The sequence below is a fragment of the Balaenoptera physalus genome (assembly GCF_965194825.1).
Source record: "Balaenoptera physalus genome assembly, chromosome: 10".
Taxonomy (NCBI): domain Eukaryota; kingdom Metazoa; phylum Chordata; class Mammalia; order Artiodactyla; family Balaenopteridae; genus Balaenoptera; species Balaenoptera physalus.
The window spans coordinates 26624088-26649543 of NC_138889.1; the positions used below are offsets into that span (position 1 = coordinate 26624088).

The 25456-nt window shown below is 39.5% G+C and overlaps 1 protein-coding gene and 1 long non-coding RNA gene across 8 annotated transcripts in view; one reads left to right on the plus strand and one right to left on the minus strand.

Annotated features, from left to right (window-relative positions):
* Nucleotides 1–25456, minus strand: part of LOC309636385 — a 132019-nt gene that overhangs the window by 83857 nt on the left and 22706 nt on the right. The window lies entirely within an intron of this gene.
* Nucleotides 1–25456, plus strand: part of SLC35F2 (solute carrier family 35 member F2) — a 117701-nt gene that overhangs the window by 11046 nt on the left and 81199 nt on the right. For 2 of the 7 annotated variants that reach the window (XR_014249966.1, XM_082409511.1), the window contains exon 1: nt 19657–20059. The exons of 1 other annotated variant lie outside the window; for it this stretch is intronic. Coding sequence is in view for 3 of the 6 variants with exons in the window: in XM_082409511.1 (XP_082265637.1) it covers nt 19950–20059 (110 nt within the window). In the remaining 3 variants the exon portion in view is untranslated. Of the gene's footprint in view, nt 1–19550; nt 20060–23405; nt 23526–25456 lie in introns of those variants that run through there. 4 more of the 7 variants (XM_082409507.1, XM_082409510.1, XM_082409508.1 and 1 more) reach the window with 4 other exon arrangements.

Genomic DNA, 25456 nt, shown 5'->3' on the forward strand with positions numbered 1-25456 from the left:
AAATTGCAATTCTTAAGACCCCAAATAACTCTTTTTTTTTTTTTTAAGATTTTGTTTTTTTGATGAGGACCATTTTTAAAGTCTTTATTGAATTTGTTACAGTATTGCTTCTGTTTTATGTTTTAGTTTTTTTGGCCACAAGGCATGTGGGATCTTAGCTCTCTGACCAGGGATCAAACCCACACCCCCTGCATTGGTAGACAAAGTCTTAACCACTGGCCTGCCAGGGAAGTCACTAAACTCTTCTTATTTGCAGCCTCCTGTATTATTTATTTTTGTTGACAGGACCCAGTCATAAACCTTCTGAGTAAAGCTGGAGGCTCAGAGACCTATATTTGAAGTGTAAATGTGAATAAAAAATAAATCTCATTATGCAGAAGAGAGCAGCAAAGAGAGCTGCCTGTTTGAAACTTGGTGGAGATGAAAAATAGCCTTCAAAGATTCATAACACAAGCTAGCCAATATGAGTTTTGCAATTCGAATTCATGCTACCTGTGTGTGACTCAAAAAACCTCCAGTGTGGAATTTAATTTAAAATGGTCCTAGTTTGGTAGCTCCCCCAGGTAGAAGTAACTCATCTTCGAGGGAATTCAGCTATAATCTAGATATCAAAATATTCACAGATAGGGACTTCCCTGGTGGCACAGTGGATAAGACTCCGTGCTCCCAATGCAGGGGGCCTGGGTTTGATACCTGGTCAGGGAACTAGATCTCACATGCATGCCACAACTAAGAGTTCACATGTCACAACTAAGGAGCCGGCTAGTCACAACTAAGGAGCCCACCTGCCGCAACTAAGACCCAGTGCAACCAAATAAATAAATATTTTTAAAAATTCACAGATAATATTCTGAAGACTAGAATAGCTCAAAAGAAATCAGGCACCATTAATGAGAAATAATAGAAGCAATGAACAGCAGACATTCACCTATAAAAATTCCAGCTTTGGGGATTTTAAGACAGAATGTAAAATAACTTTATTTAATGTGTTTTAAAAAAATGAGTGAAGCTTGAATATATGAGGAGGAAACAAATAGATTTGCATAATAACCTCTAGAAATAATTGAAATGAAAATCTCAAAATTGGTTTAAACCACAATCAAATGCAATTAAAAAGAGAATTAACATTCTTGAAGATAGATTTGAAGTAATTATCCAGAATAAATTCAGAGACAAGGATATGGAAAATATGAAAGAAATGAAGAGATATGGAGGAGAGAATAAGAAAGTCTGATCCACATTTAGAAGGAGTTTCTGAAGAAGATAATAAATAGGGAAAGGGCATTATCCAAAGAGATAATGCAGAAAAAAAAAATTAATTATTAAAAGGTATTTTCAGGTCCAGGAAGCCCAACAAAGCCAAACAAATCCCAAGCAAAATAATCTACATCTAGATACATCATAGTGAAATGCACAACCCCAGGGAAAAAGAAAAGGTAGTAAAAAGTAACAAGAAAAAGATCAGATCACCTATAAAGAAAAGGTAAATTAGATGGTTGGCTGGCTCTCAATTGCAACAGTGAAGACAGGAAAATATATTCAAAGTGGTGAGAGAAAATATTAGTCAATTTAAACTTCCATACCCATCAAAACTATCTTAAAAACAAAGAGGGTAAAATAAAGTTATTTTCAGACAAGCAATAATAGAGAGATTTTATCATCAAAGCCACCCTCTAAAGGAAGTTCTAAAGATATAACTCAAGTAGAAAGAAAATAAATTCTTGATGGAAGATCTGGCCACATAATTTTGGTGTCTCAGTGAAGGATTCTGAAAATGCAGAGCTCCTTGTTAAAAAATTAAGGATTTCAAGATGGTAACAGCAGAACATGAAATCAAGCATGGGACGCTTCTGAGCAGTGGGCCCTATGTGACTGCAGATGTCACAGACCCATGAATATGATGCTAATCAATGAGTCTGTGAAACAATAATAAATTTATCTACTTGTGAGGGAGAAAAAGCAAGCTAGAATTAAATTACTAGACAATATCATATAAATTGGAGGAGTTATTAGAGTACTCTAATTTTCTTGTATTTTTTGGGAAGAGGATAAAAACTGATTAATTTTAAACGTTGTTAACTTTGCAAGTTAGAATAGCTAGGACAACCATAAAAGAATAAGCATAGAGTATATAACTTCCAAATAAGTAGAGGAGAAAAAACATAGCCAATCCAAAAGAAGGCAAGAAAGAGGAAAAAAAAGTGTCTTATGACACTTTGAGACAAGTTGAAACCACATAATAATTTGGTCTGAATAAATCCAAATATTCTGGTAATCACTCTATATGTAAATAGACTAAACTCCAATGAAATGACAAAGATTGTCAGATTGAAAAACAAAACAAAATCCAGCTATATGTTATTTCAAGAGATGTATAAACATCATTATTATGCAGACATATTGAAAAGCAAAAAATGGAAAAACAATGCCAGGCCAGTACTAACCAAAAGGAAGCTGGAGAGACTATATTAGTATCATGAAAAACTGACTTTAATACAAAAAGTTATTACTATAGATAAAGAGTACCATGTCATAATGATAAAATATTTAACTCACTAGAGATATATAACAATTTAAAATTACTACGTACCTGGTAAAAAAATTAAAAACATCCAAAGCAAAGATTGGCAAATCTACAAGGAGAAACTGACAAAGCTCCCATTATAGAGGGATTGTTTAATGCACTGGTTCAAATTTTAGTATACATACATCAGAAACCATGGAAGCCTTGTTAAAACACAGATTGCTGGGCCCACCTCTAGAGTTCCTGATTCAGTAGGCTGAGGGTAAAGTCTGAGAATTTCCACTTCTAAAAAGTTATCAAGTGTTGCTGATGTTTCTGGTTTAGGAACCACATTTTGAGAGTCACTGGTTTAACAAATGTTTCAATAATTGATAGATCAAACAGACAAAAAATCAGTAGAAGATGCAATATTTGAAGAGCACCATTAATGTTTGGTCTAATAGACATATTAGAACATTAGAGAATACACATTATTTTACACATTATTTTAAACACACATGAAACATTTATGAAAACTGACTATGTAATAGGTCTTAAAGCTAGTCTTGGCAAATTTCAAAGTTTTGGTAACCTGTAGGCTACATTATCATTAATTAAGCAATTAAATTAAGACTCAATTACAGAAAAATAACTTAAAAATAGCTTATTATGCTTGGAAATCAAGGAATGTTTTAACTCATAGAAGAAACAGAAGAAATCATAATGGAAGCTGGAAAACACTTAGAATTGAATGATAGCAAAAATATCATCAACTTGTGAGATTCAGCTCAAAATTAATGGGCTTAGCATACAACTTAAGGAGTCAGGGATAAAGAAGAATAAACCCAAAAAATGTAGAAGGAAAAAACAATATAGATTGGAACAAAAGTTAATGAAATAGAAAATAAATATAAAACAGGGAGGCTTTAAAAATGTTTCCCTGAGGAAGGAACCCCTGAGCTGAGTTTTGAAGTATAAGAAGGCACTAGCTAGCCTAAGCAGATATTGAGGGTTATTCTAGACAAAGGGAAAGCATGTGCAAAGGCATAGCCATGCAAAACGGCATGGCATGTTTCATGAACTTCAAGTAACCTGGTATGGCTAAAGGAATGGGTGCTGAGAATCAGTGCAGGAGAGTGAAGAAAGAAAAGGGTAGTGAGAGGGGAATTAAGATTAATACATTAAAATTTGTAGAAGATATGTATGAAGAGATTTAAAAAACTTTCTGGAGGGGGTTACCTGAATGCTTTATGGTTTAACCTCTTTGTTGAGCTCTAACATGATTATCAAGGCACTTATGGGGCTATTCCTACTAGAAGGGCAAGACTCGCTTTGTGGGCAGGGGAACACTAAATTAAATAAACAAGACAATTTTAACTAATTTCTGAATTAGTTTGCTTGGGTTGCCATAACAAGGTACCATACTAGGTGGCTTAAATAACAGAAATTTATTTTTTCACAGTTCTGGAGGCTGGAAGTACAAGTTCAAGGCGGGGTTGGTTTCTTCTGAGGCCTCTCTCCTTGGCTTGAGGATGGCCATCTTTTCCCTGTATCCTCACATTGTCTTCCTTCTGTAACTGTCTATGTCCTAATTTCCTTCTTAAAAGGTCACCAGTCATATTGGATTAGGGCCTACCCTAATTACTTTGTTTTATTATCTTTGAAAGATCTTATCTCCAAATATAGTCACATTCTGAGGTACTAGGCATTAGGACTTCCACCATATGAATTTTGGTGGGACACAATTCAGCCCCAAACACTCTCCACTCTGCCCACCCCCAAATTCATGTCTTCACATGCAAAATATATTTGCCCTATCCCAGCAGCTTCAAAAGTCTTAACCCATTCCAGCATCAACTCTAAGTCCAAAAATCTCATCTAAATATTATCTTAATAATGTGTGGGTGAGATTTGGGGTATGACTCATCCTGAGGCAAAATTCCTCTCTAGTTGTGAACCTGTAAAACTGAACAAGTGTAGAGAGGGTGGGAGGGAGACGCAAGAGGGAGGAGATATGGGGATGTATGTATATGTATAGCTGATTCACTTTGTTTTACGCAGAAACTAACAACACACCATTGCAAAGCAATTATACTCCAATAAAGATGTTAAAAAAAAAAACCAAACTGAACAAGTGGTGGGCAGGCATAAGACAGACATTCTCCATTCCAAAAGGAATAAACTGGAGAGAAAAAAGGCATCACAAGTAAGTCCCAGCAAATCAAAAACTAGCAGGGGAAAATTCCATTATACTTTAAGGCTTGAGAATAATCCTCTTTGGCTTGATGCTTTGTTCTTTGGGCCAACCAAGGTGGCCCTGCCTTCCTGGTTTACCAGGGTGATGGCCCTGCCTTCTTGATCCTGCTTGACTTTAACGTATAAATTTTGGGGGAACACAATTCAGCCCATAAAAAATTTCTATGGTAAAAATATAATCAATCAATTTGATAGAGAGAGACTGGGAGACAATGGATTAATTTATGTCAGGGAAGGCTTGTCTGAATATGTGACATTGGACCTGAGACTATGCTGAGATAATCCAATAATCTGGAGGCAGATTTTTCCAGGCAGAGGAAATAAGACAGGCTTGGAATTTGAGAAATAGAAAGAAGAGTACCATGTGCAAGTTGAAGAGACAGGCCAGGAGTATTGTAAACCAGAGTGAGGAGCCTAAACTTTATTCTAAATATAACAGGCAGCATTCGAGGCTTGTAAGCAGGAGAGTGGCCTTATTTCATAGGCATTTTGGCATTAACTGTACAGAAGCAAGAATAGAATATGTAAGAAGATATGGGAGTCTACTGCAGTGGTCTAGACTAGAGATTTTAGTGGTTTGGCCTTCAGTGGTGGACATAGAGAAAAGTGAGTGAATTTAAGATATATCTTGGAAATGGAAAAAGACTGGCTATTGGATTGAATGCGGAGGATAAGAGAAAAGGAGGATTCTTAGCTTGAGAACTGATTGAGGTTCTCTATACTGGGATGGGAGTGAATGGGAAAAGAATAGGAAATGGGGAAACAAAGAGTTTTGTTTGGGCCACGTTTGAGATGTCTTTAAGATTTCCTCATGGAAATGTCAAGTAAGCAGTTAGATATATGAATCTGGAGCTTTGGGGATGCCTGTACTGGAGTTAAAAATTTGGGAGTTGTCAGCCTAAGGATGGTATTTAAAACCATGGAACTAAACGATAAGGTATAGATATAGTTAATTCCATACTTTAAATTTCTTCAGATGATTTTTTGATTCCCTTATTTAAAAAAATTTTTTTCTTTTCAACCCCATGTCTGTTTCCTTTTCACTGATGCTTAACTAATTATTTCAGAGGTTGGACTATCTCAGGAAAAAAGATTCAGACAATAGCATCTGGAAGAGGTAAAAGGAAGAGAAATATTTGGGGACTGTGGGCAGGAAAGAGTGGGAGCTGACTCGGACTGAGGAATAATACAGGAAAAACTCATTTCCCAGAATACCTTCTCCTTTAATAGATAATAAGCTTCTTTAGGGTTGTGTACAAGTCTTCTTTACTGTATTAAATTGTAGACAATTTGAGAGCAAGAACCAAGTCTTATTTATTATTACATTTTCCCTGCCACCTAGCACAGGGTCCTAAACATAGTAGGTATTACAAAAATGTTTGTGGAGGGAAGGAAGGAAGGATAGAAGGAAGGGTAAAAGTATCTTTCATATCTTGAATATCACTGATCATATCTAGAACTGTGGTCTGCACATAATTTGCATTCAGCTAATATTGGTTGATTGATTTGCAATGTGTCCTATAATAACATAATGGTAATAAAGTTAATTCTTCAAACAAAGTTGCCACCTAAGCACACAGTATTAGTGATTCACTCTGCTTAACAACAAATAATTGACATTTTCATTTTTGGTACCTTGTATATTTTTAGTAATTCAAATCAAAGACAGGTTGCCAGTAAGATTCTTAGAACATCTCTGAGAGAGAAAATAAGGAGGCTTAGCTGATGGAAGACAGCTATTTGTCTTTGTAAGTCTCAACTGTAGTGGCAATAGTATATATTTAGTAGACCCTACAAACAAGATCTTTTACTTTTTAAAAATTTTGTAATATTTTGGTCTTGCTGTGTGGCCTGTGGGATCTTAGTTCCCCGACCAGGGATCGAACCTGGGCCCCCTGCATTGGAAGCATGGAATCTTAACCACTGGACCATCAGGGAAGTCCCAAGATCTTTTAAAATAAGGGTTTTCTCCCAGCTTTACTGAGATATAATCGACAAATAAGTTTGTATGAGTAAAGCATACAGTGCGATGATTTGATATATGTATATATTCTGAAACGACTGCCACATTAAGGTTAGTTAACACATCCATCACCTCACATAGTTACCATTTTTTGTGTGTGGTGAGAACATTTAAGGTCTACTCTCTTAGCAGATTTTAAGCTTACAATAAAGTATTGGTAACTGTTGTCACCTTGCTGTACATTATATCCCCAGAACTTATTCATCTTATAACTGAAAGTTTGTACTCTTTGACCAACGTCTCCCCATTTCCCCCAGCACCTGGTAACAACCATTCTACTCTGTTTCTATGAGTTAGTTCAACTTTTTTAGATTTCACATAGTGGAATTATTTTAAGACCATGCAAAGTTTGTCTTTCTCTGTCTGACTTACTTCACTTATCATAATGCCCTCGAATTTCATTCATGTTGTTGCAAATGGCAGTATTTCTTTTTATGGCTGAATAATATTCCATTGTATTAAAATAAGGCTTTTAAAATATGGGCTTTGAGATGAACTTAAATACAGATTACACTTGGAAAGTTCCCATTTACTTTTCATAAAAATGACTTCAGGAATTGGGGGGATCAAGATGGCATAGTAGGAGGTCATGGAGCTCACCTTCCCCCCACAAACACAGCAAAAGTACATCTACATGTGTAACAATTCTCATGGAAAACTAACTGGAAAAACGGACAGAACTCCTATACAACCAAAGCTGCAGGAAAGATCTCCACATAATTGGATAGGATGAAAAAAAAGGCATCAGGGTGGACCTGCGCCCCTGGGAGGGATCTGTAAGGAAGAGAAGGTCCACACAGGGCGACCCTCATTCTGGGAAGTGAGCAGGTCAACCCACAATCTGGGCATCCCAGTCCTGGGGTCTTGCCTGCAAGGCCTCTTGCCTGCTGGGAAATCTGCTGAGACAGACAGAAGGGCTGGAGAAACCTGGTTCTTATTTGTGAGGAGTGCACACATGCTGGCTTGCTAACAATCAGGGCAGAAAGAGCCTTGCACTGGCAGTTGCTGCTTTGCTGCACTTATCAATTCCAAGGCACAACACTCTGGCCCTGCTCACTCCACACCCCAGCCTGGCACGAGATCTGGGCAAAGATTTGGTCTAGCTATGTGGAGACATACTAGGGCACCTGAGGTGTGATCCAGGTGAACCTTGGAGCCCATTGTCAGCATGTGCACAAGGTGGTGGGAGGGGCTGCAGTGAACATCTTCAGTGTGTGCACAGGCCAGTACCACAAGAGGGCACAGTGGATAAGCTCTGCATCTTGGGCAGACAGGCCCTGGGCAGGAGTACTCAATGGTTTGTTTTCCAGTGAGGGCACTTAGGCCCTGCCCACTCCATACCACAGCTTACACTAGATCTGGAGCAGACAAGTCCTGGGAGAAGTCTGCCACAGAGGCAGCCCAGATCTCGAGGCAGCATAGCCACCTTAATTCCTGCAATCACAATGCCCTGACCCCCAACCCAGCCTACTCCACACCATAGCCTTGCACTAGATCTGGGATGAACACAAGAGAAAAAGAGATGCAACCTTGGGCTGCTTCTGAGTGGAACCACAGATGCTTACACAGGCAGCACATAGGTCCTCTGTGATCACATGGGCTTCACTTCCTTCAGCAATCACATCCTTTGTGGCAGGTGTTGCACTCAAGGGCAATGGAGCCTGATAGAACCTGAGCCTCAGGGCTTCTACTCCAAAAACTGGGGAGCAGACCTTGCCCCTGACAGGGCTGTGATAGCAACAGAGCACAGAGGAAGCCCTGCCTCATTCCTGCACAGGGTTTAAATCCCCTAACACCAACCACACTCATTCTGCATGGCATCCATAACAAAACCAGCCCTCACACCAAAAATACTGGACACACACAGTCTACATAGGGGGGCCCCCACATAAAAACACCCCTTCAAGACCAGAGTAGATAACTGGTTCTCTTAAATTCAGAGACAGAAAAAGTTAAGTAAAATGAAAAGGCAGAGGAACTACTCCCAATTAAAAGAATAAGAGAAATCTCCCGAAAAAAAATGAATGAAACAGACCTCACCAGTCTACTAGACCCTGAGTTCAAAAATAAGGTAATAAAAATTCTAAATGAATTTAAAAGATTTTCAATGGAAATGCAAATCACTTTAACAAGGAATTAGAAACCAAAAAAAATGAACCAATCAAAAACAGACAATTCAATTGTCATGATAAAAACCAATATAGAAGCAATAAGTAGCAGACTAAATGACACTGGAGAACTAATAAGTGATCTGGAATACAGAATAATGGAAATCACCCAATCCAAACAGTACACAGAAAGACAAATTAAAAAAAAAAGAAAAAGAAGAAAGTAACATACAAGATCTATGGGATAACATAAAACATTCCAACCTACGCATAATAGGGGCTTCAGAAGGAAAAGAGAGAGAGAAGGGGATTGAAAATGTATTTGAAGAAATTATAGCTGAAAACTTCCCAAACTTAAAGAAGAAGGAAACAGATATCCAGGTATAGGAAGCACAGAGGACCCCAAAACAGATGCACCTAAACAGACTCACACTGAGACATATCATGATTAAAATGTCAAAAGTTAAAGATAGAGAGGATTATAAAGGTAGCAAGAGAAAAACAAAGAGTCAGTTACAAGGGAACCTCCATAAAGCTATCAGCTGATTCCTCTGCAGGAAATTTATAGGCCAGGAGGGAGTGGCATGATATATTTAAAGTCCTGAAAGAGAAAAACCTGCAACCTAGGGTACTCTACCCAGCAAGATTATCATTTAGAATAGAAGGAGAAAGAAAGAATTTCTCAGAGAAGCAAAAACTAAAAGACTTCAGCAATATTTAACCTACCCCAAAAGAAATATTGAAGGGTCTTCTCTAAATAGAAAAGAAGGAAGAGTCTATAGGAAAGGGGAAATCACAATAGGAAAGGCAAACATATAAAAGGTGAAAATCACTTAAATAAGCTAGAATATAGATTAAAAAACAACTTTAAAAATTGTAAAATGACTTTTAACTACAATTAATAGTAAAAAGATAAGCATGAATGTTTAAAATAGGACATCAAAGTCACAAAATGTGGGAGAAAGGAGTATAAAAATGTAAATCATTTAGTCTGTGTTTTAACTTGAATGACTTCCAGTTTAAAGAAAATAGATATAGTTATGGGTCAACATACTTGAACTCCATGGTAAGCACAAATAGAAAACATACAATACATTCACAAAAAACAAAAAGGAAAGAACTCAAGCATACTACAAAAGAAAACCATCATGGGCTTCCCTGGTGGCGCAGTGGTTGAGAATCCGCCTGCCAATGCAGGGGACACGGGTTCGAGCCCTGGTCTGGGAAGATCCCACATGCTGCGGAGCAACTGGGCCCGTGAGCCACAACTACTGAGCCTGCGCGTGTGGAGCCTGTGCTCTGCAACAAGAGAGGCCGCGATGGTGAGAGGCCCGCGCACCGCGATGAAGAGTGGCCCCCGCTCGCCGCAACTGGAGAAAGCCCTTGCACAGAAACGAAGACCCAACACAGCCAAAAATAAATAAATAAATAAATAAATTTAAAAAGAAAAAAAAAAAAAAAAAGAAAATCATCAAACCACAAAAGGAAAAACAACAACAAGGAGAACAACAAAAGAGAACTACAAAAACAACCAGAAAACAAGGATTAAAATAGCAATAAGTACGTACCTATCAATAATTACTTTAAATGTCAATGGACTAAATGCTCCAATCAAAAGACACAGAGTGGCAGATTAGATAATAAAACAAGAAACTATGATATGCTGACTACAAGAGACTCACTTCAGGGTGAAATACACAAACTGAAAGTAAGGGGATGGAAAAAGATATTTCATGCAAATGGAAATGGCAAGAGAGTGGGTGTAGCAATACACATATCAGACAAAATAGACTTTAAAACCAAGGCCATAAAAAAAGACAAAGAAGGGCATTATCTAATGATAAAGGGATCAATACAAGAAGAGGCTATTACACTCATTAACATATATGTACCCAATATAGGAGCACCTAACTATATAAAGCAAATACTAACAGACATACAGGAAGAAATTGACCATAATACAATAATAGCAGGAGACTTTAACACCTTACTGACATCAATGGAGAGATCATAAGGCAACAGAGATCCTAAATGACAAAATTGACCAGTGGGACTTAATGTATATCTACAAGACCCTACATCCAAAACAAAAAACAAAAAAAAATACAGATTCTTTTCAGGTATGCATGGAACCTTCTCTAGGATAGAGCACATACAAGGTCACAAAACAAATCTCAACAAATTTAAAAGGATAGAAATTATTTCAAGCATTTTCTCTGAACATAACTGTATGAAGCTAGAAATTAACCACAGAAAGAAAACTGGGATTAGAATAAACACATGGATAGTAAACAACATGCTGCTACCAATGGGTCAATGATGAAATCAAAGAAGAAATCAGAAAATACCTTGAGACAAATGAAAATGAAAACACAACCTTATAAAATTTATGGGAGGCAGCAAAAGCAATTCTAAGAGGGAAGTTCATAATGATACAGGCCTGCCTGAAGAAACAAGAAAAATATCAAATAAACAACCTAACTTACCACCTAAAAAAATTAGAAAAAGAACAAACAAAACCCAGTCATCAGAAGGAAAGAAATAATAAAGATCAGAGAGAAAATAAATAAAATAAAAATTAAAAAACAATAGAAAATAGCAGTAAAAACAAGAACTGGTTATTTGAAAAGATAAATGAAATCAATAAACCTCTAGCTAAGCTCACCAAGAAGAAAAGAGAGGTGACCCAAAAACAAAAACAAAATAAGAAATGAAAGAGGAGAAATAACAACTGATGCCACAGAAATACAAAAAATAATGAGAGAATACTATGAACAGTTATATGCCAACAAATAGGACTACCTACAAGAAATAGACAAATTTCTAGAAACATACGGCCTGCCAAAATTGAGTCAAGAAGAAACAGATAATTTGAACAGACTGATCACTAGCAGTGAAATAGAGTCTGTAATAAAAAACTCCCTGCAAACAAAAGTCCAGGACTGGACAGCTTCACTGGGGAATTGTACCAAACATAAAAAGAAAAATTTATACCTATCCTTCTTCAACTATTCCAAAAAATTGAAGAGGAGGGAATGCTCCCAAATTCATTCTGTGAAACCACTATCAGCTTGATACCAACACCACACAAAGGCACTACAAAAAATATAAATTACAGGTCAATATCCTTGATGAATACAGATGAAAAAGTCCTTAACAAAATAGTAGCAAATCAAATCCAACAATACTTAAAAAGATCATACAACATGATCAATTTGGATTCATTCCAGGGATGCAAGAATGGTTTGCCATAAGCAAATCAATCAATGTGATACACCACATTAGCAAAAGGAAAGACATAAACCACAAGATCATCTCAATAGATGAAAAAAAAAAAAGCACTGGACAAAATTCAACATCCATTCATGATAAAAACTCTCACCAAAATGGGCATAGAGGGGACGTATCTCAACATAATAAAAGTCATTTATGGCAAAACCACAGCCAACATAATCCTCAATGGTGAAAAGCTGAAAGCCTTCCTGCTAAATTGAGGAACAAGACAAGGATGACCAACTAACTACCTCTATTCAACATAGTATTAGAAGTCCTAGCCACAGCAGTCAGACAAGAAAAACAAATAAATAGTATACAGATTGGAAGGGAAGAGTTAAAAATGTCACTATTTGAAGACGACATGATACTTCACATAGAGAACCCTAAACTCTCCACACAAAAACAGTTAGAACTAATAAATAAATTCAGCAAGATAGTGGGATACTAGATTAATATACAGAACTCTGCTGCATTTCTTTATACTAATAACAAAATATATCAGAAAGAGAAAGTAAAAAAAACAATCCTTTTTAGAATTGTGTCCAAAAACAAAAACAAAAACAAAACAAAACAAAACCAAGGAATAAACTTAACCAAGGAGATGAAAGACCTATACACTGAAAACTATAAAACATTGATTATGGAAATTGAAGATGATTCAGAGGAATGGAAAGATATCCCATGCTCTTGGATTGGAAGAATTAACATTGTTAAAATGGCTATACTACTCAAAGCAATCTGCATATTTAATGCAATCCCTATCAAAATACCCAGGATAATTTTCACAGAACTGGAACAAATAATCCTAAAATTTATATGGAATCACAAAAGGGCCAGAATTGCCAAAGCAATCCTGAGGAAAAACAACAAAGTTGGAGGCATAACAGGTCCAGACTTCAGACTATATTACAAAGCTCCAGTAATCAAAACAGCATGATATTGGGACTTCCCTGGTGGCACAGTGGTTAAGAATCCGCCTGCTAATGCAGGGGACATGGGTTCAAGCCCTGGTCCAGGAAGGTCCCACTTGCCATGAAACAACTAAGCTCTCATGCCACAACTACTGGAGCCCGTGTGCCTAGAGCTGTGCTCTGCAACAAGAGAGGCCACTACAATGAGAAGCCTGCACACCGTAACGAAGAGTAGCCCCCGCTCGCCTCAACTAGAGAAAGCCCACGCGCAGCAATGAAGACCCAATGCAGCCAAAAATATATATATAAATAAATTTATTTATTTATTAAAAAAACAGCATGGTATTGGCACAAAAATAGACATATAGATCAATGGAACAGAATATAGAGCCCAGAAATAAACCCATGCACCTGTGGTCAATTTATCTGTGACAAAGGAGGCAAGAATATACAATGGAGAAAAGATAGCCTCTCCAACAAGTGGTGTTGGGAAAGCTGGACGCTACATGTAAATCAATGAAATTAGAACTCTCCCTCACACCATATACAAAAATAAACTCAAAATGGTTTAAAGACTTAAATATAAGACAGGATACCATAAAACTTCTGGAAGAGAACATACGCAAAACTTTCTCTGACATAATTGTAGCAATATTTTCTTAGATCAGTCTCCCAAGGCAAAACAAATAAAAACAAAAATAAATGGGACCTAATCAAACTTAAAAGCTTTTCATAGCACAGGAAATCAACAAGAAAAAACAACCTACAGAATGGGAGAAAATATTTGCAAATGATGTGAATGATAAGGGGTTAATATCAAAAAATATGCAAACAGCTCATAACTCAATATCAAAGAAAACCCAAACAACCCAATAAAAAAATGAGCAGGAGACCTAAATAGAAAAATTTCCAAAGACATACAGATGGCCAACAGGCACACAAAAAGATGCTCAATGTCACCAATTATTAGAGAAATGCAAATCAAAACCACAATGAGGTATCACCTCACACTGGTTAGAATGTCTATATCATCACTAAGTCTACAAATAATAAATGCTGGAGAAGATTTAGAGAAAAGGGAATCCTCCTACACTGTTGGTAAGAGTGTAAATTGGTGCAGCCACTATGGAAAACAATATGGAGTGTCCTCAAAAAACTAAAAATAGAGCTACCATATGATCCAGCAATTCCACTCCTGGGTATATATCTGGAAAAAGTGAAAAGTCTAACTCAAAAAGATACATGCACCCCAATGTTCATAGCAGCACTATTTACAATAGCCAAGACATGGAAACAACCCAAGTGCCCATCAACAGTTTAAGAAGATGTGGTATACACACACACACACACACACACACACACACACACACACACAATGGAATATTACTCAGCCGTAAAAAAAGAATGAAATATTGCCATGTGCAGCAACATGGATGGATGGACTGATATACTCAGTGAAGTAAGCCAAACAGAGAAATACAAATACTATGAGATAACAGTTATATGTGGAATCTAAAAAATAATACAAATGAATCTAAGGAACACCCTGGCGGTCCAGTGGTTAGGACTCCATGCTCCCACTGCAGGGGGCACAGGTTTGATCCCTAGTTGGGGAACTAAGATCCTGCAAACCTCGTGGTGCAGCCAAAAAAAAAAAAAAATCTATATACAAAACAGAAACAGACTCATAGACATAGAAAACAAATTTATGGTTACCAAAGGGGAGAGGGAGGGAGAGAAGGACAAATGAGGAGTACGGGATTAACAGATACAAACTACTATACATAAAATAGATAAGCATCAAGGATTTATTGTATAGCACAGGGAACGATATTTGATATCTTGTTATAACCTGTATTGGAATATAGTCTGAAAAAATATATAACCGAATTGCTTTGCTGTACACCTGAAACTAACACAATATTGTAAATCCACTATATTTCAAATTTTTATAAATGACTTTAGTTCATCTTAAACGTTGGTTCCAGTTTAAGGGAGTCTTAAACAATGATATCTGCTTTAGAATTTTTCTTCTTTTTGATCCTTTTCAATAAAAAAGTTGAAGTTCATTACTATTATGGTATTTTTAGTATTCAAATATGCCTCACAGGGACTTCCCTGGTGGTCCAGTGGCTAAGAAGCCGCCTTCCAATGCAGGGGATGCCGGTTCGATCCCTGGTTGGGGAACTAAGATCCCACATGCCACAGGGCAACTAATCCCGCCCACTGTAGAGCCCCCGCGCCACAACTAGAGAGAAGCCCGTACACTGCAACAAAGAGCCCATGCGCCGCAACAAAAGATCCCGCATGGGGTCTCTCCTGGTGGCGCAGTGGTTAAGAATCCGCCTGCCAATTCAGGGGACACAGGTTAGAGCCCTGGTCCGGGAAGATCCCACATGCCGCAGAGCAACTAAGCCTGTGCACCACAACTACTGAGCCTGTGCTCTAGAGCCCACGAGCCACAACTACTGAGTCCGCGTGCCACAACTACTGAAACCTGCGTGCCAAGAGCCTGTGCTCTGCAACCAGAGAAGCCACCATGATGAGAAGCCCATGCACCACAATGAAGAGTAGCCCCCGCTCACCGCAACTAGAGAAAGCCCATGCGCAGCAACGAACACACAACGCAGCCAAAAATAAATTAAAAAAAAAAAAAAGATTCCACATGCTGCAACAAAGATCCTGCGTGCTGAAACTAAGACTTGATGCAGCCAAATAAATAAATAAATATTTTAAAAATATGCCTTATAAAAGAACATAACACAAAATCATAAACACTTAGAAGTATAATCTTATGTTTTTTGATTGATGACAATCTTAATATGACACTTAAATATCCATAATGGCTTTTATTATATAATATGTTGTGTTTGGTGAGATTTAAAAGAATATTTATTTACAATTCTTTTTATATACAGGGGAGAAAATTTAGTGGGAAAGAGGCTCACGCATGCTTGTCAGTTAAATCATATAGGCAGCCGGGTGACCCTGATTTCAGAGCCAGTCAGTTATTATTCTGAAGATCTTAGGCAAGTTACTTAATCTTTCTGAGCTTTAGGTTACTCATCTTAAAAAATAGTGTTAATAAGCTAACCAGTGCGAATAAGCCTAGCATTTTGGAAAACATTTGTGGCAGACTATATTTTCCAAAGATGGCTGCAACAATAGCTCCCATTCCAAGCACTCACGTTCATGTGATTTTGACACATTTCCCATCAAGAGGTGGGAGTTTCCCTGGTGATCCAGTGGTTAAGACTCCGCGGTTCCAATGCAGGGGGTGCGGCTTCGATCCCTGGATGGGGAATAAGATACCACATGCCCCACGCCGGGGCCAAAAGATAATAATAATAATAATAATAATAATAATAAAAAGAGGTGGGGGTTTTCTTATTTGAGTTGCCTTAACAAATTACCATTGACTGTATGCCTTAAATAACAAACATTTATTTTTCATAGTTCTGGAAGCTGGAAGTCCAAGATCCGGGTGCCATCATGGTTGGGTTCTGGTGAGAGCCCTCTTCTGGGTTTCAGACTGCTAACTTCTCACTGTGTCCTCACATAGCAGAAAAAGAGCAAGCCAGCTCTTTGTCTTTCATGAGGACCTAATTACCTCCCAAAGGCCCCACTTCCAAATACCATCACATTGGGAATTAGATTTCAACATATGAATTTTGGAGGAACACAAACATTCAGTCCATAATAGGGTCTAAATTCACTCCCCTTGTATCTGGATGGATTTGTAATTATGGTGAAGATGATACTATGTGACTTCTGAGGTTAGGTCATGAAAGAAGATACTGAGAAAGAAAATAAAAAGCAGTTTTTAACATTTGGAAGCTGGCCTGGTACTCATAGCTAGGCCATATTTTTCTTTTATTGGATGTGAACAATCTTAGAGTACCACTCTCAGACAAGACTACTTTGAGACCGTGATAAAATGAGACCAAAAAAGCCACTTCATAATTTTATCTAAACACAAAAACAAGGTCACTCACTGTGTCACCCCCAAAATACCAACTCTCCTTCTCCCTTGGTCAAAATGAGTGACTGCTACTTCCTTATCAATTGTAGTTTTATCTTCACCCTCGTCTGATTTATTGAGATACCAATCAGAATTGCATGCAATCTGACAGCATTCAGTCTAGGGTGAATCAATCCCTGCTTCCTTAGACCCTCCCCCAAACCACTCAACCAAAGCCCAAATCCTATAATAGGTTCTTTCTAACATCCTCTTAACTGAGACATCCAATAATTCTCCAATGGGTTTGTTCTCCCTCACTTCAAGGAGTAATAAATTCAACTTGTTTAACTACATGTATATTCATGGTAGTCTTTGGCTGGAGAACGTAAACAATATTTTGGCTTTTTCTTCTTAGGACACTTGCTTGGAGGGGAACCCAGCTGCCATGTAAGCAGACCAACTACCCTAAAGTCACCAGGTTGTGAGGAAGCCCAAATTAGCCCACAATAAGAGACCACATGGAACTAAGTGGAGAGAGAGAGACGCTGGTCAGCCCCTAGATGCTGTAGCCCTAACACCTCCCCACCCTCACCCCCTTGCCTTCCAGCTTCAGCTACCTTCTGACTGCAACTGCATGAAAGACTTTGAGCCAGAACTGCCTGGCCCAGACTTTCCTAAATTTCTTATCCACAGAAACCACAGGAGATAATAAAATGATTGTTGTTTGAAGCCATTAAGATTGGGGGTGATTTGATACATAACAATAGATAACTGGAAAAGGATTGAAAATTACATATACTATCTGGCACACAGTAGGTGCTCAATAAGAGGCAGCTCTTTTTTGGTACTTGTAAGAAGTAAGGCTATTTTGTGCAAAATCTCCAACACCTAAACAATTTTTTTCAGTAAATTTCCTCGACAAAAACTTGTGGATTAGTGTCCACAGATCCACTCAATGTATTTTAATCCTGATACCAATGTAATGTAGACTGATCAATAATCCTCAGTAAGAGGGTGAGCTCATTTTGGAGCATTGCTAGAGCAATAATACTAGTGTTACTTTTTGAGGAGCATTTTCTGTTTAGAAAATACATATAACTTTGCTCATAACTTTAGAATCCACATTAGTGGTTGACTACGTTTCCTCGCCCCATTTTCCTGTGGGGGTAATATGTTGAGCCAAACATGACTTATTGAAAAATGTCTTAATTGAATATTTTTCAAATTGCAAAAGTAGTATATGCCCATAGTAAAAACACTAAACAAAGATGTATAAAACAATTCTCCCTTATTCCCCTCCTCAACTCCCTCCCATTCCCACCACCCTCACAACTTAAACCAGTATCAATAGCCTGGTGTGTATTCTTTCACACCCTTCTTTTGCTCATATAAACACAAGTGAACATAAAGATATGCATATAGATGTATATGTATATATAAAGACATTAAGTTACTTAGTTGGTATTTTTTACTAAAAAGGAATCATATTATACAATTATTCTGCAACTCTGCAACTTACTTTTTTCACTTGACGGTACCTCATGATCACTTACAAGTTAGTGTATATACTACATCTGCATTTGTTTCTGTTGCAACAAGTCACCACCAATTTAGTAGCTTAAAACAACACAAGTCTATTCTCCTACAGTTTTGGAGGCCAGAAGTCCGAAATCAGTTTTACTGGGCTATAGTTAAGGCTTAAGTCGGCAGGGCTACTTCCTTCTCAAGGCTCTAAACTTCTACTGGCTGCCTTTATTCCTTGGCTTGTGGAGACCCCTCCATCTTCAAAGCTATCACTCCAAGCTCTGCTTCCATTATCGTATCACCTTCTCTCTTCTTAAACAATTGAAAAAAAAATCATTTCATTTAAATTTTGGGGTTTCTGTAGTTGCTAAACTTGGGGTTCCTAAAGCTACATTTCATTTTTCAAAATCTATTTTTTTTCTTAGACTCTTCTCACAGCCTGCTCCCCACTCCCGCCGCCCGGACCTTGCCCCGGAAAGGAGGTGGTCAGGGGAAAAAATGGTCCCAACACCTTTCCTTTTGTCTTCCTGATCTCCTTTCCGGAAGTAGTAGTCTACCAGACCCACAAACGTCCTTTTTGTCAGTGAGTCAGGAACTTTTGGACCCCAGGTCCTAGTCCCTCCTTGGCCCGCAGAAGCATCGGAAGGCGTGACCCAGGCCCAGGACACCCTAGCTGAGCACCAGGGGTTGACACTCTTCTCTAGCACCTCAGAGACAATTCTGACTATTGAAAGGCAAACCGAACACACCTAAGGAAGGAGACACACCACAAAGACCACGAAGACATGTTTCCGGCATCCTTTTACGGATAGGAAACATAGGATTTTACCTATGTTTTGCGAAAACAAGAAACACAGAACTAAAGCGTCTTCATTTCTATTAGATGGGAAATATCTTTCATAAGTTAGTCAGAGAGAGGGAGACTAGGTCAAGGGAGGGGTCAGCCGGACCTTCCCAGTTAGCAAAGGTAAGGCAGTAGCTAAATCACTGCTTCTTAGGTTAGTACACGCTGGCATAACCTCGATTCACCTCATTTGCTGATTTTAAATAAGGGATCATAAGAACTTGAAATGCATATTGGGTGTCACCCAACAGTGAAGCTCGACTGCCAAGGCGGAATAAAAAAGTGCCCTTTCTCCTCCTGCTCCTGGCTCCCCGAGGTGCCAGGTTGCAATCTGCAAATGTATTGTCTGGCCCTAGGGGCTTGACAGTTAATGATTTGCCGCAGAAGGAGCCCGCCGGCCGCGGTGCGAGAAGGACGCGAGCGAACCCGGGAGCGCGGACTCACTGGCCGAGCCGAGCCCCACCGGCAGCACAGGCACCGCCTCCCGTCTTCCGGGACCCGGCACGTCTAGGGGTTCCGGGCGCCGGAGACCGCGGGGCTCCCATGGAGGCCACCTCGCCGGCGGCATCCGCCGGCCCGCAGCCACACGCGCAGGGAGCAGCGGGCGAGTCCGCCAGCCTGCTGCGCCGGATCAAGGGCAAACTCTTCACCTGGTGAGTGGAGGCCGCGCACGGCGACCGGCTGGGCGGCGGGCGCTGCGGGGAGCGCCCGGGTTCGCACGTGGCGGCGGCAAGCACTGGGGAGCTGGTTCAGGCGGCTGAACATGTGCTGCAGGGATGTAGCTGTTTACTGGCTTTATGAAGCTCTTGGTGTAGCTGTTTACTGGCTTTATGAAGCTCTTGGTGTCCCTTGACTCCCTCTTAGAAATCGTGGGGATGTATTTCAGAGGATTTGAGGGGAAATTCACTGTCTTGGCATTGTTAGGTCGATCCCCAGAGGCCTCCCAGCGGGGAGGGGACGAAGTCCCCAGGGATGCTGTGAAGGAGGGGTGCCCAGTCTCGGGCTTGGTAGGTAGGTGAGCTCCTCTTCCTGCCACCGGTGCCCACATTCCCTGCTGCGGAGCCCGGCAGAGTGGGCGGGTGATCCCTCACTAACAGTTGAGTTCACCCAAGTGAGAAGTCTGGGTTGAGTTTTGTGGTGCCGCCCCGAGGAAATCCAGAGCCTGCCTCTTTCCCGGGCTGAGCGAGGCGACGGAGCCACCTTCGGGTCTGGGGTCCAGGGAAGCCTGCTTCTCTTGTCACTGTGTTATGTGGAAAATAGAAATGTGCTCAAGGGATCGGCAGAGACTCTGGGACGGGGAAAGCATTTCTGTGGTTACTGGACGACTCGCATCCTGGAAGTACAGATAACTCAGGATCTAAATAATGAAAGCCAACGTTCACTGAGCATTCACTATGTCACGTACTGTGCTTAGCGATTTATATGGATACTATCATTTAATCCTTATCATTTTATGAGATAGCACTGTTGTTATCCCTGCTTTGCTGATGGAGAAACAAAGAAGGCTAAGCAATTCCCCCAAGGCCATGCGATGACCTGTAAGGGGTGGCGCCTGCCAGCCCCAGTCTAAACTGGGCTTAACTACTCCTGGCCGCTGGCACCTTTTTTTTTTTTTTTTTTTTTTTTTTTTTAAGATTAACAAAGTGAATTTTCCGTTAAAGGTTGTGAAAACTGTCTTAAAAAGTCATACTATATTCAAAACTAGATCAATAATGGTGTATGTATTTTTTCATGTAAATAAGTTTTAAATAGCTGTGTGTGTTTAAAGGGCCAAAAATCACCTTGTATTATCCAGCTATATACAGTATGTCTGATAAATTTAGCCATAAGTTCTCAGCTGGGAGACAGTGTAGTGTAATGTCTAAGGGTACAGATTCTGGACCCAAATCCTGTTTTTGTGCCACTTACCAGATGGGTGACCTTGGGCAAGTCACTTAACTTCTCTGTGCCCCACTTTTCTTACTTGTAGAATGGGGATAATAACAGCACCTACCTTGTTGGGTTATTGTGGAGATTAAGTGGCTGATTACGCAGGAGTGGCAGACAGCCTTGTTCATGTTACTATGCATGGGTTAGTTTACACCCACCATCAGCCCTCCATTCCTGGGTGATAGGAAGATGTGATGTTGCTTCAGGAGATGACAAGCTACCCTGATGAGACAGACAATATGGTGGATTAGTTGAGCAAGACATAACAAGGATAAGCAATAATTGTTTTTTCCTAATGCTCTAATATTTTCAAAATCTGGTATGTTTTACCAGGAACATCTGATAGCTTCCTAGATATAAGATTTCTTCTGTCTCTGAACACACTTTTTTTGTGCCTCCCTTATGGATTTTTACTTTCTTCCCTGTGTGATAGCTATTTATGTGTATCTTGCATTCCTGATGGACGAAGTCCTTAACAGTAGGAATCAAGTCTTTAAAATTTTTGTATTTCCCACAACCCCATAAATGAATGAATGAGGGATGACTAAGGTTCTTGAGGCTTCCTTTCCATTCTGCCATACTCCCTACACTCTTCCCTTTATTGATCTTTATTCTGAGGGTCTTGGGCTGGAGCTTTTTTTTTTTTTTTTTTTGGTTGGCTGAGCTCTTTTGTTCATTAAGATTTTCAGTCCTACCTCTGGCAACCGTCCAAACACGAATTCTTGTTTGCAGTTTCTCCTTGTCTAACCCAGCAATCAGAAAAATGCAGTTTACCCAATATCCAGGACTGCTTATATTCAGTATTTTAAACTCTCAGTATTAAAACTCATCCCCTAAATTTGAGTTTAGCTCCATGAATCCCTAACCGTTATGGGATGGAGAGAGGTTGGTGAGTAGATGTTATCACCGTATGGATAGGATATAAAGGAATAGTTTGTGACCACACAACTGTTTTCTACTCCTTTTACCAAAAGGAGGCAATGATACCTCTTTCGGCAACTGGGTACTAAATAACAGAGGAAAAGTTTAGGACCTTGAGCTGGTTCTGTTTTCATTATGAGAGGGATATATTCTAGGTAACACCAACTCCTGATATGCCTGCCTCAGTAGTAGACAGATAACTTTTTCTCTATGATTAAGAATATCAGGTCACTCGTTCAATAAAAATTTATTGAGGACCCACTACATGCCAGGCATTCATGATAATGAGCACTCTCTGTTTCCAAGTAGACTCTGCTTGTAATTTCAGCTTTTGTCACTTATTGCTATCAACTCAAATGACAAATACTATGATAGGAGGATATGGATTTCCAGGAATACCTGAGGATATTTATTTAATCGTATGTATACTATCTAGCAGATTACATCCTAACGTATATTCTAATTCAAATATGAAAAAAGGCATGTTTCTTTTAATGACTATCAAATTTATATCTCTAGCAAAAATTGTTGATTATTATTTCACATATTTATCCTTTTCCCATCAAATAGATGATAAGCTTTTTGAGGGCATAGGTTTTGTCCCATTCTTTTTGTAGTACAGTGCAGGACATGTATTCATTCATTCAGTCTTTCATTTGACAAACCTTGAGCATCTATGATGTTCTAGGTTCTAGACTAGTCTCTGTGCTATTAAGATGAATAGGATATAGTTCCTGTTCCCAGAGAACTCATGATCAAATTATGGTAAGAAGTTATGATTAAAAAATCATAAAAAAAAAGAAGTTATGATAAGTACTGTAGAGGTGAGCACAAAGTACAGATGGCACAAAGGAGGCCAGAGATCAAGTCCACCAGCATGAGGGAGCTCGACAGAGAAGGTGATAGGGAATTTGAAGCATGAATAAGAGTTTTCCAGGTGGACTAGGTGAGGAAGGACAGTCCAGGCTTAGAGATGCCAAAGAGTATTTTGCTCAGGGAACTGCAAATAGCTTGGTTTGAGGGGGGCACAGTCTTGAGGAGGAATGAACAATAGTAGTTGGTCAGTCTACATGTGTACTCCTTGTTACTGTCTAGTAAAAGGCCTGGCCCTTTGGTTCTGACTTTCTGTTTGGTTTCCTCATTTCAAAGGTTAAGGTGCAGAAACTTTTGAAGGAGTCATTTAGTGGTGTTTAACTGTACAGCCTTCATCTATTCACTCAACAAACATCTATTGAGCACTCACTGTGTGCACAACACAATCCTAAGCCGGTATGTAGCCCTCCTGAAAGGTACCGTAAATTGAAGAACTTTTTGTGGCCTTTGCAAGTGGGGGATTAGGGAGTTCTAGATCCTACCAGTCTCCAAAATATCTTCTCCCTTCCCCTTTTAATTTGCAAGATTAATTAATATCTGCCTCTTCTACTAGACTTCAGCAGGTAAGCAATCCAATCTAGTTTTGGTCACTATTATATTCTCTGCCAAGTGTAGCGCTTACCTTGCAAATACATACATAATGAATATCGGATGTGACTATATGAATTCTTAATTCCAAATAGGAATTTTATAATAGATCACATCTCTTTAAAAAAATTTTTTTTTTTCTATTCAGCACTATATGTTTATGACCCAGTCATGTTTTTTTCCTCTACTCCATTGTTTTTCAATCTCAGCCTTATTGACATTTTGGGTCAAATAATTCTTTGCTCTGGGGGCTGGCCTGTACACTGTGGGATGTAGCAGTATCCCTGGCCTCTACCCTCTAGATGCTAGTATAGCACTCCCTCCACCCCCTTACCTCTGAGTTGTGATAATCAAAAATCTTTCCAGACATTGTCAGATGTTTCCTGGGGGACAAAATGACCCTGGTTGAGAATCACTGATCTAGCCTGTTGTTTCTAACTATCTGTGGTTCCACGGTCCTTCAGTGATGGACACTCAGATAGTTTCCAACTCCCAGCCACAAACAACACTGATGAGCATTCTCATACATGTCCCCTTGTGTACTGGGGAAGAGTCAGTGGCCAGGCCTGGCCAAGTCCCTCCAGGTGACTTTAAGTAGAAGGGAGAAGATGAATCCCAGAATGGAGAATCCTTGGGCATTACAGAACCACTGTTGATTGCTTTTGTTTGGCACCCCTCCATCAGGCTGTTCTGTGACCATGGCTTTATCACCAGCTGCTCTGGAAGAAGGAGGAGGCAGTCTCTCTAGGTTGTAGCCTATTAGCCCTAGGAGCTTGGAGGGAGGTGGGTGGAGGAATGGCTCCTGGTTAGAAAGCCTGAACCTTTTTAACTTCTCAACACTGCAGGAAGTTGTTAAAGGGATAAGCAGTAATGCAATGTAGGGGAGAGGTAAGGGTTGACATTAAAAGCCTTCCACTTGGCCTCTGGCTGTTCTGTGCCCCGGGTATAGTCCTCTCCCTCCCCCAGACCAGTTCTAGGAATAACCTTCGGGTTATTCCTGCTTATCTCTTGTCCTTTCTTCAGGTTGATTTGGAGGAATATGAGATGGCTGCCAGTGCTTATTTCCCATCTTGACAGCACTTCCAGAATATTTCTGGAGTCCACCTTCCCCTCCAATCCTTATCATCACTACTTCAGTTTAGGCCTTTATCATTACTTGGACTTTTGTCGTAGCTTCCATCCATGCCTCCACCTACCCTAAATCATCTTATTTCACAGGAACTAGAGTAATGTCAAATAAAGTTAAAGGGTACCAATAGCTGCCATCAAATGAGAATTTACCCCCTATCAAGGCATCCTACTAACATTTCATCAGTCCTTATAAAAAATTTTTTTAGTCCCTTTGATAGCATAGAAGTAACTTGCCTGAGGGCACATGGTTAGTGAGAGGCAGAGTTGAAATAGTTTCATTTGATTCCAAACCAGACTATTTTACAGTACTATCTCAGAAATCTCACTGCACCATGTTCAGGCTGAAACCTTTTGGCTTCCTCCCATCACCTGCACCAGTGGTTTGCAAATTGAGGGAGCTCTTGGGGTTCCCTGGAGGCTCCTCTCGGTCCATTATGGGGGCAAGTTAGGAAACAGAAGCTGGTGGCTCCTGGGCTGGCCTCTGGCCCCCACCAGTCTGTTGCTTTGCCTGGTTTATAGTTGGGCTTCTGTGCAAGATGTTTGAAGAGAGGGTTCTGCAGCTAAAACAAGACTGAGAGCCACTGGTTACTGGATGGAGCTCAAGCTGT